At 36.3% G+C, this 17,757-nt stretch overlaps 1 protein-coding gene across 9 annotated transcripts in view; it reads left to right on the forward strand.

Moving 5' to 3' along the window:
- YAP1 (Yes1 associated transcriptional regulator) overlaps positions 1-8,287 on the forward strand; it is a 151,335-nt gene extending 143,048 nt beyond the window's left edge. For all 9 annotated transcript variants that reach the window (XM_051986868.1, XM_051986871.1, XM_051986873.1 and 6 more), the window contains 2 exons: positions 2,758-2,870; positions 4,179-8,287. In XM_051986868.1, the coding sequence (XP_051842828.1) occupies positions 2,758-2,870; positions 4,179-4,417 (352 nt within the window). In that variant the 3' untranslated portion in view covers positions 4,418-8,287. The remainder of the gene's footprint in view (positions 1-2,757; positions 2,871-4,178) is intronic.
- Positions 8,288-17,757: the final 9,470 nt, after the last annotated feature.

The following is a 17,757-nucleotide window of genomic DNA, read 5'->3' on the forward strand; positions in this document are numbered from 1 at the left end:
AAATTTATTATTTATGGAACTATAAAAATAATCTATATATGTAATCCTTTACTTAAGTGAATATCTCTAACACCAGATTGGGACATTATAAGAGTCTTATCTTCAGGATATGCTCGACTTTAACAGTTTATATTCCAGAAGTTCTGAAGTCATGGATTTAGATTATAGCTGCAAAGACCCTCAGAGAGAAACATTATAGTAAAGCATTAGAGCAAGGAGATATGTGGATTTTAATATTAGTTCTGATACTAATTGTGGGTATATATTAAATAAAGAAATAGATTACCTGAATGGACCAGCCCAAGCTCTAAGTGAGGAAAAGGGCCAAAGGGAGGAAGACGTGGGCACTCAGTAAGTTACTAATCAATTTGAGTGGGAAATAATAAAGTGATAAGAGATCAAGATTGGTTTGGATAATTTCCTGAGTTATATATGTCAAATGGTGCCATAAATTCCTAGTTACTTTGAATATTCTCTGAGGAGACAGTTGAGCTAAAGTATAAGCTTTAAAAAGAATTTAGGGTGTGTTTAAGAGAGGGAGGAAAATAGAGCCAGCTATTCTGTGAGTAACTGATGATATTTGAGTACATTACAGAATAGGTTGTTTGAATGCACAGAGGTGGGAAAGGGAGGAATAGTTAATAATCCAGTTTGATTTGAATGTACAAAAATGTGAAAGGAAATCTTGTCAAATAAGGTCTCCGTATTGGAGTGAGATTAGAAAGCATATGACAAGCTAAGGAATTTGTATTTTTCTATGTAGGCAGTAGGGAGATTTAAGGTTTTCTGAGCTTGAGAGTACTGTGCTCAGAGCTGTGCATTAAGAGCAGTATTTTAGCAGCTGTTTGAAGACTTCATTGGAGGAAAAGAAAGGCTGACTACAGAGAGAGCAGCAGGAAACTTATCATTAGGTGAGAACCAGAACCTGGCGGTGTGAGTGGAGAGCACAGAAAAAAAATGGATGTTGCAAAAGTAAAATTGAGAAGAAATACCTGGTTTGAAAGTGGACAGTGAGAGGGATGAATATGTGTGAAGTGCCAAAGGTGATCCCAAAGTTTGCAACCTTGATACCTGGCAACAAGAAATGGCTGGTTTATTTGTTTTTTTAACAGAACAAATTAAAATTTTCAAAATAAAGAATTTTTCTTTTAAAAAAGTAATATTCAATCCATGGCATCAAAAAGAAATAAGAGAACTAGGGAGGAAAGAAAAATTTTATGGAAATAACATCAAGTTCAAAGAACTTTATTTTTTCTAAATTATAAGTGTAAGAATTCTGGGCATTTTTAAATGAGAGTTGAAGTAACCTTTTTTCAAAATATATATTTAGAAACTGGCCCAAATTGCTTCATTTTATATAAGGTGAAGCTCAAGGGTTCGTTTGTCTTTTTTTTTTTTACTGGATCTGTTTGTGGACGTGAATGCTGTGAAAATCTGTTGAGGGCCTTTGTCTTTAGACAGGGGGACAAAAAAGATTCAAAAATGAGGATAGTTGAATGAATGGCTGTAGAAAATATCTTAGAGCGGTGGTTTTCATCTAAGTGGTGCTTCAAGCAAGATTCTTGAAAGAAAGATAGAGAGAGAGAGAGAGAGAGAGAGAGAGAGAGAGTGTGTGTGTGTGTGTGTGTGTGTGTGTGTGTGTGTGTGTGTGTAAGTTGAATGGCTGCTCATTCATCTGAATGTGAGAAAGATAAGGGTTCCGTTTTCTTCCAGCATTCTTTGTCATTGCTTCATATACTTTTTTTACAGCACAATCTAAGATTGACAATTAAGCTGCTTCAGACTCAACTTCTGCAGGCAGCAAAATGGTCTTAGTTGCTGCTTGTTTACTTAATAACACTTTTTATAGAAGTAGTGGTCCTCTCTGTTTGTTTACTGTACCTTTGCATACTTTTTCAAAGTATACTTTTAAATTTACCCTAAAGAAAACTCTCTTTGCTTATATCTGTACTTAAAGGAATAGTCATTGAGGAATGTTTCCATATCTATTTATATATATTTTGAAGCTTCTCTTTTCTGTTTAAAATCAAAAGGTGCATTAACTTCAACAAGAGATTAAACTATACAGCTTCTTATCAGTTTCCCCCTAAGGTAATCTGAGTGATTCATTTATTTTCATTTCTTTCCAGAAGGAATGATGGCTCTTTATTTAGGGTTCATTTTTTTTTCCCCTTTGGCTTGAACTCTGCATAAGAGTTCTTGAGGGCTTAGCATAAGTTTAGTGCGGGCCTGTCGCACCTGCCACCTGCACCCCAATGTTTTGGACTTCTTGTCTGGGCCCCACCCTGGGGAGGAAATCAGGACTCTGATACGAGGGTGATAGCTCAGCCTCTCAGATTAGCTTTGTATGCAGAAATTGTACTTCATGAAGGCCTGGTTGTGTGTCTGGGAGACTTAATTGCATGATTTGTATGTGAGGACTAGTTGGGATGGCAAAAACAAATGTTAAAAAATAATAACAATATTTTACTGCCCCTGAACCCAAAACTTGGCCAGAGACTGGGAGGCAGGGAGGCGAGTGTGAACGTTTTGGTTTTCATTTTCTTGGCAGCTTGGATTAGGATCCTTTGTCTGTTGTACTCTCCCACCCTTCTCCTCCCCAATTAGTTATGTCTGGGGTCTGAAGAATACACGTTTCCAAAGCTGCTAAACAAGAGTTTTTTTCCTAATCTTCTTTAATAATGATGTTGATGCTTGTATCTGTTTCAAAGCCCCTCTCAAACATCCCCATTAACATTGCACCTTTCTTATTTACAGTGGCACCTATCATTCCCGAGATGAGAGTACAGACAGTGGGCTGAGCATGAGCAGCTATAGTGTACCCAGGACCCCAGATGACTTCCTGAACAGTGTTGATGAAATGGATACAGGTTAGTGGGGAAAAAAAGATGACCAGAAAAGTCATACATTAGTGCTACCTTAAAATATATAGGTGTAGTCTTGTTTCTACTCAGTTCTATAATTGTACTACACTCCAGGTATATATAATCTGAAATTATCCCTGTCTCTGGGAAATACACTGTCATTTCAGGGGAGCAGCACTTATAACTAGAAAAATGAAGGAAGAACTCTTGTAGAAGATGGGACTTGAACTCATTCTTGAAAGGAAAAAGAATTATAAATAGATATCAGCTATAATGAGTTCTACAAGGACTTTCTTCCAACTTCTCTAACAGTTGGTCAAAATATGAGTGTTTGGATCTGGTGAAATAGATTAGAGGAGCTAAGACCCAGAGATAACAGTTTCTTAGAAGAGTTAACAATTGCAGAAATAATCAAGGAGAAAAGGGGTTGGGGAGAATCCCTTTTTGTGCTATAGCAGGAAACACAAAGATCCTCATTCAGGTATCTTGTTTTTCTGGAGATGAATTATTGGATCATTCCTTTTAGTTTTTATATAGCTGGTGCCTGGTATGATGCATGGAGCAAACCTTTCTCTAGATCACCTGGAGGCCTGTCACTAATTTTTTATTAGCATCTCTGATAGAGCATAAACACCAATGAAGAGAAAAACTAAAAGTCATTTCTGCCAAGTGAATGTTGGTGGCTGGGGTTTGTCTCTAAAGTTTGCTTAGTCCTATCATCAGGATTTTCCTCGTCTTGATCTTCTGCACATAAAATGCGCTTTCCTCTTGTTTCCACTGATCCAAGCAGTGTTTTGAGTTCTAGTTTGGTTCTGCCTTCTGAAAAGCTTACCTTTAGTCTAATCTTTTTCCCTTTTCTAATTTTTAGTACTTTCTTTCTCTATCATTAATTTTTAACACTTAACCACACTAGTTCTTGGAATGTTATACATGAATGGCTCGTCTCTCCTGCTGTGTTATAAAGCATTAGAGGATTCATATTGTTTTTCTGTTTCCTCTTCCTATGCCCCTTATTCCTGCTAGTGCCTAGCAGATATTAGGCACTCAATAAATATTTGTTGATTGAATAAATACTTACAAAATCTGTAATGAACTCCAGAAATTACTCATAGATTTTGGTTTTAATAAACAACTTCCATTGGGAAAGAAGGTATATTTTAATGACCTAATAACAAATTTGGAACACCACACTGGATGTTCAGAACTGCTTTCTGTATTTGTTTGAAGTTGTCTGATAAGCTTTATAGTCTTAATATAATTAATTTCCTTTTTGGTACAACTCAACCACCTCTTTGTTGTTGTCGTCCCAAATAGGTGACAGTATCAGCCAAAGCAACATACCCTCACAGCAAAACCGTTTCCCAGACTACCTTGAAGCCATTCCAGGGACAAACGTGGACCTTGGGACGCTGGAAGGAGATGGGATGAATATAGAAGGAGAAGAACTAATGCCAAGTCTTCAAGAAGCTTTGAGTTCTGACATCCTTAATGACATGGAATCTGTTCTGGCTGCCACCAAGCTAGATAAAGAGAGCTTTCTCACATGGTTATAGAAGCCTCAGGGAGACTAAATTCTGCATCTGTGAAGGATCTAAAGAAAAAAGACAATTGTGTTTTAATTTTCCAAATAAGCCACTGTGGCAGACTTTTGGCTTACTTAGAGCTGAACCAACATCCAGCAAGATTCTTTCATCCCAATATTTTGCTCTTCCTTGTCCATTGCTGCTGTTATATATTGCTGACCTCTTTTACAGTTGGCTCTGAAGAATCAACAACTTTGGTTTTGATCTTTATTTCTATTGCTGTTGCAACTACTGTTCATTTTGGGGGTTGGGGAAAATGAGCCCGTTTGGCTGATGAATACCATTCCTTTTGCCCAATTATGTGTTCACCTATCATTTTAGCTAAGTGCTCTGACTTGTGAGTTAAATGCTACATGTCACAGCTTGTAGTTTATTCTAGTAGTTGTCTCTTCAGCTGCCTGTGGCAAGTGGAAAAACATGACTTACTGGTTTGACAAGCCAAAAACGATGTATCTGATCAAAAGAACTCAACGCTGACATGGAGGAGGATACAGCTCAAACCAAGAGTGAGCACTGTGTTGGATATTCAGTATTTTCCACTATTAGCTCTGTCATAAGTCACATAATGTCCTGGATTCTACTTTAAGGCATGGGACAGTTTCTGTAGAAACACATGAATTATTGCCACATATTCTAGCTTAATTTTTGTTTGTCAGAAATGAGGCAATTTATCATATTAGTGAACATGGTAGTTTATAGTTTGGGAGGGTTATTGTAGTTTTTCTTTATGGTGAAATCTACATTCTGGTTTCATAGTCTTATTTAAATCTTGATTTGTCCGCCCTTTTTATACATATATATTATATATACTTACAATATGTTTATGTTAGGCTGATAGCTGAATATATAGTTTTATATGTTTTCCCTTTAACTTTTCAGTTTATTTTTTAAAAGGTAGTTTTGAATGTATCCATTTAGAATACATGACCAGTGGCTAATTTTTTCATGCCTATTATTAAAATGTGTAATTTAAATCTGGGGGCAGTCCAAAGGTATGTAGCTGGTGGGACGGGATTGTTCCAAACAAAGATGTTGCATCAGCCTCCTGCACTCTGTGGGCACAAAACTAATACAATCTGATCAATTTGAGAAAAACAAGAAGAATGGTCCCCTCCAACTTCCCACACATCCAAATAAGCTCCAACCCACATGGGCTCCTCACTTTTAGTAAAATCAGTAAGGAAAATAATATTGATAGTAAAAGACTTTATTAAAAGGTTTTCTTTATTCTCATCTTAGAAGACAGCTAATAAGAAAGCCTCATGCAATTAATTCAGCAAACGTTTGTTTGCTGAACCCACCTACAATATACAAAGAGCTGAGCTCTGGGGGAAGTCTTAAAAGTTGGACTATAAAAGGTCCCCACTTCACAATGATTAGGGAAATTTGCCCGATATAGAATGTAGAAGACTGTAAGGTTATGTGTTAACTGGCAAAGGGTGATCAGGTAATTAATTCAGTGCATTTTGATAGATGAATTGAGCACGGCAATAGAGAGATGATTATATCTTTATTTTAACAGGAAGAGATATTAGACTGACTCATCTGCAAAAGTAATAACAGTTCCAAAGAGTATTTTTTTAATAAACAAAATGAGCAATGAATCAACTCTTCAGTATAAGCTATGAAGTAATTTTTTTGTTTATCATTTATAAAGATACCAGCTAGCACATCTATAATTAAGGGTCTGTCAATGTTTCCATGATAAATCCTTATTTTCAAGGGTTTTTATAATTTAGCCATTAAGAAAAAAAATCCTAGCTGAAGCTTGGTTTGAAAAGTCTTGGCTCAAAGGATAAATATACATACATATATATATATATATAACTTTTTCCTAATTATGCATTCTGAGTAGTTTGGCTCTTGGACTTAGAGGAGTGCAAAAGTGAAAGCAAGAAGTTCTATGTTAGAAAATCTCAGTGCTCCAAAAACTCAATTACTGTGTTGTATATAATGATTTCTAAGCTGATGGTTCAGAGTAGTTGACTTCAGGAATTTTTATTCCGCAAAAAAGCAGTGGAGAAATTGAGTATGGGGAAAATGCACTGTGTACGTGTGTTGATCTTGTAGAACAATAGAATATTACTTAGAATGCACAATATAGTATGTAGATGGTACAGCATGTTGTTGTTTTTTAACGTGCAGAAGATCAAAGCTACTCTGAAAGAGAACTAAAATTCTGTTCTGCCAGTGTCACAAATTAATGTTTCCTCTTCAGTAGTAGCACATAAAGTTGGGGGTCTTGTAATATTAATGGGACCTTGATAGAGAGTTTAGGATTCTTTCTTTTTTTCCTTTTCTTCCATAAAGACTATCCTGTCTTGCCACTTGGTCATTTAAAAGAATATTATTCCAAAATTTAAAGTCAATTAAATAATTTGATCTAAAATCATAAAACAAGAAAGAGTATTTAGATCTTATAATTTCCCATCTATTTTAATTTGCCAATTTATACCTTAATGTAAGCTTCTTAGCACACATCACTGTAAACTTATGTCCGACATCTAGTGTGCTAGAGTGAGTAACAATACTTCTTTCCTTTCTGGAGCTCAAGTCACATCCATGATGTTACTTTTAGTATTTTATTTTTCCTATATAGTTTTTTTAAGACCACTTAAAACTTTCTTATTGGGAGAATGGGGATAGCATTGTGGTGGGTTCTGACATTTAACTGGGTATTCTTGAATTGTTTTTAACACTAAACCAATTTTGTCATCCTTAGATTTATCAACTTTTTAACACTCATGTTCTTTTCAAACAGAAAAATTCTTCCAAGCTGTTTGTCCACTTGATGGTCCAAATTACTTTGGTTTTTCTGATCGTTTAAAAGAAAATGTTGATAAAGTAGATTTTTAAAAATAAAAGTATAAGTACCTTTTTTAAAGAAAGCTTGATTGATTAAAGCAATGATATTTTAATCAGAGAATTGAGTGGTCTTAAATACATGTTCAGCATTAAATGTCTGTACTGTGTACTGAACTCTGGCAGGCAGACTGGGAAATATCAGTAAATTAAGTATACAAAAAAAAATCATACCAATCAGTGTTGGAGCTTAAGCAATGCAAAAAGGGGAGACAATTTCATTATGATTAACAGCTACATAGTTTTTGCACATCTTGGAAATGAGTACTCAGATGAATTTCACTTTGTAAGCATGTTTTTATAAGAATAGTGGGTGTGCCTATCTAAACAAAACTTTTCTGTATCTTGAAAAAGTACTCTCCACATTTTAAATGTTTTATATTAGAGAATTAAATGAACACTTGTCAAATATATATATATAGTACAAATGTTACATTTTTGTTTTAGATGTAAGAGCATGCCAGTATGTTAGGTACAATACTGTTACATTATTTTTCCTTATGTAATACTTTTTCATTTGTTTATGTGGTATAAATATATACTTTATGCTTAAACTCACTTCGTTGTTTTTAACAGTTAGTGGTATTTAAAGCCATTTTGGTTCTTTAGGTATAGATAGCATTTGAATTTTAAAATCCAGTTATATTGGTTTTTGTTTCTTGATTTTGCTGTTTTTTAAGCCTCTGTACTCATCACTTAGCTGCCAGTGCAGCCATGGGCTCTGTCACTTGTAGCACAGCGATATCGCTGTTCATGTTTCCTAAGGACTTGCTGTGCATAAAAACACAGCATCAAGATGACTGGGAAGAATGTAATGACCCCCTCTGTGACAGCCTGCAGTTTTATTTCCCTAGCCTGTCCTCCTTGGTGCCTTGGAATTTCCTCACACTTAACGTTAGTGGATACCTCATTTGGGCAGATTCTAGGCTTCCGATGTCTTGTCGCAGGTTTATTAATAAAGACATTCCAGAACTCAAATGACAGGTCCAGAGCTCTGAATTGAAAGCTAACTTGACTGACATCCTGACGTCCTTGGAGTTGCCTCCTGTGGTGTGTGTGTGTGTGTGTGTGTGTGCGTGTGCATGCTTGATACCTAATTCACAAGGTGAGCAGTCTCTTGTGGAGGTTCCCTCCATCAGGGCGAAAGGCCACTGCTCTGTGTCTTCATCGCCCACAGGGACAGAGCTGGGATGTGTCAGAGGCTCTTGCTCACCAAGCCCAGCACCCCTGCTTCCCTCTGCAGCTTTGGATGCTTTGGGGATGGGTCAGTTACTTCAGTTGTCTCTGATTCTTTGGAATCTCATTTGGAATTTTCTTGGCAAAAAAAAACTGGGGGGGTTTGCCATGATCTTCTCCAGCTCACTTTATGGAGGCAAGCTTAAGTGAAGGGACCTTCTGAGGTTAGTAAGTATCTGAAGCTGAATTTGAGGAAGAGGGGAAGAATCTTTTAACATTTATAAACAGCCTTTCAGCTGCTAAGACCAAGACATCAGGCACATTCCATTAACAGGCATAGAACCAGTTGGAAGATTTTATAAACTTCCTATTTGAGAGGAAATTTCAGGTTTTGTAGTAGAAGAGTAGAGATGGAATAAGAAGAATGCAGACCATATCTGCAGAGGTAAACTCAGCATCACTGTCCTGTGTTTAAACTCATTTTGGTTTTTTGTGGTGGTGTTTTTTGTTTTTTTTTCATTTGAGTATGCTTAAAGTCGTTCCGATGTCTAACATATAGTATTTAAAATCCCTAAGTTGGATTGCATTTTTATTTTATTTTTTTAGGACTACCAAATAACCTACAAAAGTTATCTCATTTTATCTTCACAACAACCTCTGTATACTTGTATGGCAGTGCTATTAGCAGCTCCATTTTACAAATGAGGAAATGGAGGTTAAGAAAAGTCAGATGATTTGCCTCCAGTGTCCCACAACTCATAAGGGTCTGAAGCAAAATTTGAACTTGGGTTTTATCATAAATTCAGGCCAAAGAACAATAGATATTTGATTTTGGAAAACCACTTTGGCACCTTGAAAGGGGGGTAGATTGCAGAGAAACCATTAAAGTATTCCATAAGTAAAGTGATAAAGGCTGCACCAGGATGGTAGCTTTATGAGTGGAGTAGCTTTATTTACTGGAGATGTTGTGATGGTACGACAAAAGAAACCCAGGAATTAATAACAGATTGGATTTGTGGTTGAGAATGAATGAGAAATAGAAGATGGTTACAAGCTTAACTGGAAGGATGGCAGTGTCCACAACACTAATAGGGAATTTGAGAGAAATATGAGTTCTGCTTTGAATATGGTGATGTTTTAAAATTTGTATTCTGAGCTGTTTTATATCCCAGCCAAATTTCCCTGGGAGATCATGAAACCCTCATGAACATTGTTCAGCTGACTAGCCTTTTTTAACCTTTAGTCCCATGCATTTTACTGGTTCCTGTAACCAATTAGTATTTGGCAGAATTTATCTATAGATTGTTCCCAAGTTAAGGAAATATAGACTAAAATACTTGAAGGCACATTACCCTAAATAAAAGTCATGCTACAGAATTAGGACATTTGGAATAGTTTCTATTTTCTGATAGGCAATTTGAGCATATATTTTCACAGCCTCAACCAAAAGAAGCTATTCCATGTGAGGATATTGTTTAAACGACCCTGCTATGTCAAGGAGTTCTATAAGCATTGTTGCTACCCAGACATGCTGACATCAGGAAATATCAGGAAATACACACACATACATAGATTGTTTCCATGGCAGTGTATGGTCCAACTATGTGACCCTGGGCAAGTCCCTTCCAACCACTCAGTTTCCACAATTACCAAAAGTGATATAACACTTATATCAAATGTTATAAAATAACACCTCATTTTATAGATATATGAGAACAGCCAGATACCTAACATCACAAGTGTTTGTTTCTTCCCTGTTTTGTAATATTCTGTGAACTCAGAACAAAGAAAGTATTTCCAGAGATAAAATGACCTTCATTTGTAACCATTACTATTGGATTCAGTGGCATTAAATGGAAGGATGAGAAAAAGAAGAAAAACATAAGCAAGCTCTGTTGAATGGTCTGTAGCAGTACATACAAGTATGTCTTATCTCCATCAAAAGAAGTCACAATTGCACAGTGCTTAGTACAGTGTCTGGCACAAATGCGATGTAAATATTAAAGATCCATAGATGTAGACAGCAGTTAGGAGACTTGGTGGAGAGAGCACCAGACCAAAGTCAGGAAGACTGAGTTCAAATGTGGCCTCAAGCTGTGTGACTGGGCAAGTCACTTAACTACTGCCTGATCGGCTGGAAAAGGAAATGGCAAACCATTCTGATGTCTTTGCCAAGAAAATCCAATGGATAGTATGGTCCAGAGGTCATGAAGACTCAAACAGGAGTGAACAGCAACATACATGCACCCCTCTCTCCATACAAACAAGATGTGGAATAGTTGCCATGAAGATAGAAGAGCAGTGGATTCATTCCTGCATCCACAGCTTCCTTGCCACAACCTTTGCTCTGCCTTTTTTTGATAACCCATCTTTCCAAGCTAGCCCAACTCCATTTCCACTCTGGTGATACCCAAGGCCTCCTTTTTATTCAGGAGAGTCATGCACCCAATCTCCAGGCTTTGCTTTTAATATGCAGATGCCTATTAGTCTTGGGTCCAGAGGCCCAAGGCCTCTAGTGTCTATTCCAGCTCAGAGGCTCTGACCAGGTTACCTCAACCACAGCTGCTTCCACTACTCTAAACAGCTGGAAAAAAGCAGTGGGGTAGAGAGAAGAAATTTGCTAAAAGAATAAGAAAATAATATCCAATAGTTAGTCAAAGAAATATACAATTAAAAATTTAGCAACATAAAGGATTCAAGAGATATTTTGCAGAAATGCATACTTAAAAAAAAACAAACACTAAATGATGCAAGCAATAAGGTTAAAGATTAAACAGTAAATATTTTAAAGAGCTACATAGGGAGGGCCTGCAAGGAACATGGGAAGAGAAAAACAGAAAAGTAAAATCAATATGTGAGAATTAAAATGATTACTGAAGGTAGCAAAAGATAGTCAAACAAAATTCCAGAGATAGAGTAAAATTGATTGTTTAAAAAAAAAAAAAAGTTGAAAGCAAATTGTGAATATGCAAGCAGAAGAAATAGATTTGGAAGATAGAGGCCAAAAGAAAAGAACTTCAGACTAATTGGAATTCCAAGGAACCTGCTGGATAGCATATTAAAATGATGAATTGGAGAAGAAGTTTAAGTGAATGAGAAAAGGCAAAAAGAACTTAGGGTAGAGAGATCCAAGCTGCAAGTCCCCAAAGAATATAACTATTAAACTTTAAAATTACAAAGATTCTTCACATTAAAAAAGTAGTAATTAATGTGTTAAAAATAGCCAGCTTTTCAACAATAACACAAGAAAGATGGTAAAATGTGGCAAAAAATAATCAAATTTAAAGGCATAGGGTTAGGCCTAAAAGTTACTTGTCCCCTATATTTAAACATTATGCAAAAGGAAGATAGTATCTTCCAAAAACCAATTAAGACAAATCAGCAAAAATCTGCAAATAAAAATTCAATAAGTAATTGTGGCGCAGCTGCATATGCATAAAACTTAACAAATATGGCATATTTTGAGCCTGTTACTATCTATACTCAAGATTCTGAAATAAGGTATACAGGAATTTTTGTTAGTGAGATTGAAACAAACTTTTGAGTTTGAGTGAAAGCATTTTTAATTAAAAAAAAAAGTTGCACTGATCATACTTTGAAACCTCATTAATAGCATTCAGGTGACCCTGGCCTTCTAAAGGGACATCCAACCTTAGGCAAATACTGGCAAGCTTTCTACCAACATGTAAAGATTTTATGGGATGGTATACTAGCAAGGAATAGAAAGAATCACAATAAAGAGCAGGAAGAGGCTTCAGGCGCCTAGTTCAAACTTTGTATTAGAGTTGAGCTGACACAGCAGGAGAGGAGGCTAATACTGTCACCAAATAGGTGATAAGCACCAGAATCTATTGAGATCCAAGCCCTCTGATTCCAGAAGGGTGACATTTCCACCATTGAAATGTCTGATTGGTTTGGCCCTGGTAATTCACAAATAAATAGGCATTTTAACATTCCAAAATTCCAAATACACTAATGTGCATATTAATTGGGGGGTAGAGGCAACTGGAGAGCTGAAGGGGAAAACTTAGAATGTGAGCTTCTTGAGGTCAGCCACCAATATCTTTCCCATTTTTAGTATTACCAATGCTTAGACAGTTCTTGGTTACCTATACAAGGACTTAATAAATGCTTCTTGATTTTCTGATGCTTCTTAAAACAAAATTCCTATCTTTAACCAAAAAAAAAGACGTTTAAGGGATCATATAAATTCAGTAGTTTAGAATTAAGTGTAGTTCCTTAAAATAGAAAAAAAAATTATTGGAAAATAAAAATGAAATCAAGAACAAAAATAAAGGGGGGAAAGGCAGAAGATAATCTAATTTAACTTTAAAAACATTGCATGGGAAAAAAAATGCATGAAGAAACAGAATTAAAGAAAAAGAATTAAGTCAAGTACATATGCTCTTACATATATCACATACATAGTACATATAGTATGGATATGGAAAATGTGTGGATCTGATTTACTTGACTTTGTATATTTTGCCACAAGAGTTCCTTCCCCCAGTGGAGGAAGAAGGTGGGAGAGAGGACAGCAGTAATAAGCATGGGAAGGGAATATAAACTTTGCTTTAATCTGTATTTTGGGATATCAATGAATTCATGTCATATAAAAGTGGAAAATAGTAAAAAATTATGTGCTCTTTTATTTTTTTGATTCCAGCAAGGGAAAATAATTCTTTTGTTCATGTGTACTTTTAAAAAAATTATTATTATCAGTTTCTATAAAGATTAGAAGTATAGTTTTTAAATCGCTGAATTCTAAATCACTGATGAGGAATTAATCTGCTTTCAAATCTAGTTTCTTTATAACTATCAAAAGAAAAGGAGAGAGAAAAAAAGTTTTGTGAAAGCATGAGAAGCAAGCATGAAGGACTGAGGGGCAATGAACTATTTAATAGGTATACAACAGCCAAGGTAGAGCCTTAGTGCATAAAATACCAGGCCTGGAATCAGGAAAATTCATTTTTCTGAGTTCAAATCTGGCTTCAAACACTATCTCTGTAATCCTGGGCAATTTACTTACCCTATTTGCTGTTTCCTCATCTATAGATGCTGGAGAAGGAAATGGCAAACAACTCCAATATCTTTGGTCTAAAAAAGCAACAACAAAAACAAGAACCCTCTAAATGGGATCCAAGATGTTCCACAAGCCTGAAAAAAAAAAAAAAAAAAAAAGGAATCAGAGCACCTGAGTCTAAATTCCTGCTGTACCACTATTTTTCTATTATTTTAGGCAAGTTATCTTCCCTCTCTGACTTGAATTTTCCTCCTTTGTAAAATGAGGGAACTGAATATGATGCTCTCAATCATCTGTTCTAGTTCTCAATGATTTTTTTTACATTAAATATCATTAGCATATATTTATTGTTTCATACTTAGAGATTTTACATTGAATGATTTTATGCTAATGATATTTAATGTAAAATCTGAAACTTCTGAAATTTCAGTGTATCTCAATGCTTACTTTTCATACGAATCAACCAGTGTGTGTGTGCATACATGTGCATGTTTGTTGCAAAACAGTATTTGCTAAAGGAAAAGTAACTTAGTGATATCAAATTACAAAAGCACAAGATCCCAGAGCACACCCAAACGAGAACAATTCAGACCCTTCTTCTGGTAGAATTTGGCCCAGTGTTTTCTGTCAAGTAGCCATCTGTGTATAAGGTGTATGTGTAACAATTGTGTTTCCTTTCAAGCTTTGTATAATCATCATTTGGGTAAGGTAATTGTACTATAAAGTTCTAGTCATGATATGTACTGTAATTATTTATGTCATTTCCTCATTATGCTATCTCCTTTCCCTTTTTTTAAAGAAGAAAATCCAGAAAACTTTCCCCATATAATTCCTTTCTCCATCTAGCCCACTCTAGCCCCCATTCTTCTTCAAAATAGCAACCACAGCTGCCAGAAATCTCCTCTGGGCTTTTAATAGCATTCATCATTTTTGCAGCTCGAGGCAGAGGGATCAACAAAGAACACAGTAATTCCTCTTTAATGGACTTTCCTTTTACTGTCTCAATTCTTCAGAGACACAGTACTTTTTTGCATAAAATATGTGGTTTTCCTCAAAGTGGAGTTAAAATATTGAATTAAATAGTAAGCTACTAACTGTTCATCACTGTGTAAAAGGAACTGGAAGGTCCTTTACCCAAAACCCTACTCACTAGGTTTCTTCCTCCTTTCTTTTGATCTCAATCTCTTTCCTGCTTTCTCAGTGTCATTTCAATTATGCACAGCCAGTCATAAACACTAGTCACTAACTTTAAGCAGAGTAGCCTAAGGACAAGGTAAGTAATTGTACTTCCCTTGAACAGTTGTTGGAGGTCTAATGGACCGGCAATCCTGCTGGGACCCATTGGAGCCAAGACCTGGGCCTGTAGTAGCCAGCCAGTCTTTTCTTCCCTTAACAAAACCTGCTTTAAACTCAAACTTACAAGAAGAGAAAATTCTCAGAGTAAATCATCTTTTGAATCACTTCTTGCCCATTCACAAAGTACTCTCTCCTGTTCTGTCTCCTTCCTTTTTTTCTCTTTCCATTCAATTCAGTGCAACTCAATTCTGGTCTTCTAATATTCCACTATATGCTTGACATTGTGGAAGATGAAAACAAATGTCTTTACTCAGTTGGAGAGACTGGTATTAGACATTGAAGAGTAACTAGAGAGACATCTAGTATTGAGGAAGTCCTACTGTGTGCTTGACACAGTAGAGGGGAAAGACAATGAACAGTTAGTTGCTCCCAAATCTAGTAGAGAACAGAATGACCACCAGGAGATTCTTTATCAGGAGGATAGGAAGTACTCTCAGAGCTCTGAAGAGACAAAACCTCCCTCTCCCTCTCACATTCTGACCTCATGCATAGGACTCCATGATATATCTTGATGAAAGTTTTTCCTTTTCTCTTCGCTCTGGCTGCATATCAATCTCTTCTCCTTTCTCAAATACTTACCTAAAGTCAGGAGCGTACAGCGGGGTGTGGTGAGAGTGAGGGTGGAGATGTAGCTCCAGCTGGCATCTCGTAAATAATGGAACAATTGTTTTCATTTTCCTTTGCCTTGCTGATTTACTCCCCAAAATCCCCTTCCCATTTACTCCTGTGCAACTTTGGATGTCTTTTTTGCCTTTTGGGGCTCTTTCAAGATTTCTTGAAACTCTAAATTTATGGATTCCATGTTTTGACTTTCAATGTTTTGAAATGTTGAAAAAAATGGAAAAGGATTACAAAGTGGGGAGGAGGGGAGAGATCTACACTGACATCTTGGGAAATGATGGGGAGTCTTATTTTTTCTCATATCTCTTGGTTTCATCCCATAAGAGTTTCCTGAGTTTGGTTTTGTTGAAGGGGGCTTGTTGATGTTTGAATAGCCCCAGGGATGAGTGGGGCTTTCAAAAGGAAACTGGGTTTGGGGCTGAGCAGCCCCAGCAGCAACAGCAGGGATTTCCTAAGGGGCAGGAACTTCTAACACACAGCCTCTCGACATCCTTGTCTAATCCTGGCAGTAGGAGAGAAGGGCCAGATCAAAGTTCATCTGGAGAAAAGGGAGGGAAGAGGGGGGTGAGGAAGCCAAACCTGTTCCTTTGAAGTTACATTAGGCCATTAATATACATCACATCTGTTTAATTTAAAATCCTTGCCCAGTGTTGGAGAAAGTTAATTGCACACTTCTCAAGACCCAGCATTAAGTTACTGTGTATTTGGATGGGAAATGTGATTTGTGCTGCAGTTAATGACAGGGTTCAGAACGGAGTCCACAGTAATGGACTTTCTGTAACTCACCACTGATCAGCCAGCATCCATGCTCTACATAAATAGGATTAAAAATCTGGCCCCAAATGAGTCCCCTGCACCAGCTCCTTTTCCATCTCTGTATAACTGCCTTTTGCAGAATTCAAGTTTACCAATGTGTTTACACTTTTCTCCCTTTCATCCAGCTATAACTTTTCCTCCTGGCCTGTTTTCTTTTCCCTTGTGGCTGGTTAGGTTTTTTTCACAGGTATTTTTTCCATTGGCCGACAGTCTAAAATGTAAATTTTTGTTAATTTTTCAGGAAAGTAAGGGTGAATCAAGGACAACCCTGCTGGACTTTCCAAAAGATGATCCTTGCTAGGGATTACAAAGAGCTTTTCTTACTATGATAGTAGCTCTCTGACTAGAGCTGGAGGAGAAAACGTATATTAGTTGAAGCATTTATTTCTTCAAAGAAACAACTTGAAAATGGACATAAAATACTGCTGCTTAATGAGTTTTATTTTTAGCCAGTGTTAAGAAATGAAATACCCTAGAATTCTTGACCTCTCTTATCCTGTCAGGAATGGAATGGCTGATGATACTCTTTGGTAAGAACTAAACAGGGGCCTGAAACCTCCGAGAGGTAGCATAGGAAAAAGCACAAGATTTGGAATAAGAAAACTAGGGTTTAAGCTAGTTATTTTTCTTTTTCAATCCTGAATTCATCCTGAAGAGAGACATTTCTCTGGGTCTCACTTTACTCATCTGTAAGATGGAGAATTAATGGATACAATATCATGCCTAGAATCATGAAGACTGAAATTCAAATCCAACCTCAGACACTCCTTAGCCCTGTGATCCTGAACAAGTTATATACTCCTATTTGCCTCAGACTTCTCATTTAAATGGGGAAAAAAACAACATTTACCTCCCAGGATTATTGTGATGATCAAATAATAATTGTAAATCATGTAGCAGAGTGCAAAACTAATAATAAATACTATATATGTTAGTTTTTATTATTATTTAGAAGATCTTTTCCAGTTCTAAATCCTATTTAATATATAATTTCACAAATATTCATTGAACACCTAAAATGTGTAAAGCCCTTCCCTAGGTACTATGACCCAAGACTAATTTGTTATCAGACCCTTTAAAAGTAGCAGTAGTAAACAGAGCTGCAGCAGTGGGTTCTGGTCATAGAGTGGGAAAGCATTGGAAGCTAATAGACTCAGGTGAAAGAGAGAGAACTTATTGGATATCCAGGTTGATCCAGTCTTATGTAATAAACATCACAGACAACCCAGAGTTGCTAAGCAAAACTCTCTGCAGTTCTTAAAGGATACTTTAGGGATAAAAGAAATAAATCATGATACTTTTTTATGAATTTTTGATATCTAGTCTTTAAGCTACTGAAGTACATATGTGTGTACATTATGCTGTACAATGACTAAAGTTAAGGTAAATTGGATAATCTTAAGTTTAGCCAGTGGCTTTGGGGTATTACCGTTAGTTAAAAAAAATTATTGTGATA

The sequence above is a fragment of the Antechinus flavipes genome, chromosome 3, assembly GCF_016432865.1.
Source record: "Antechinus flavipes isolate AdamAnt ecotype Samford, QLD, Australia chromosome 3, AdamAnt_v2, whole genome shotgun sequence".
Taxonomy (NCBI): Eukaryota; Metazoa; Chordata; class Mammalia; order Dasyuromorphia; family Dasyuridae; genus Antechinus; species Antechinus flavipes.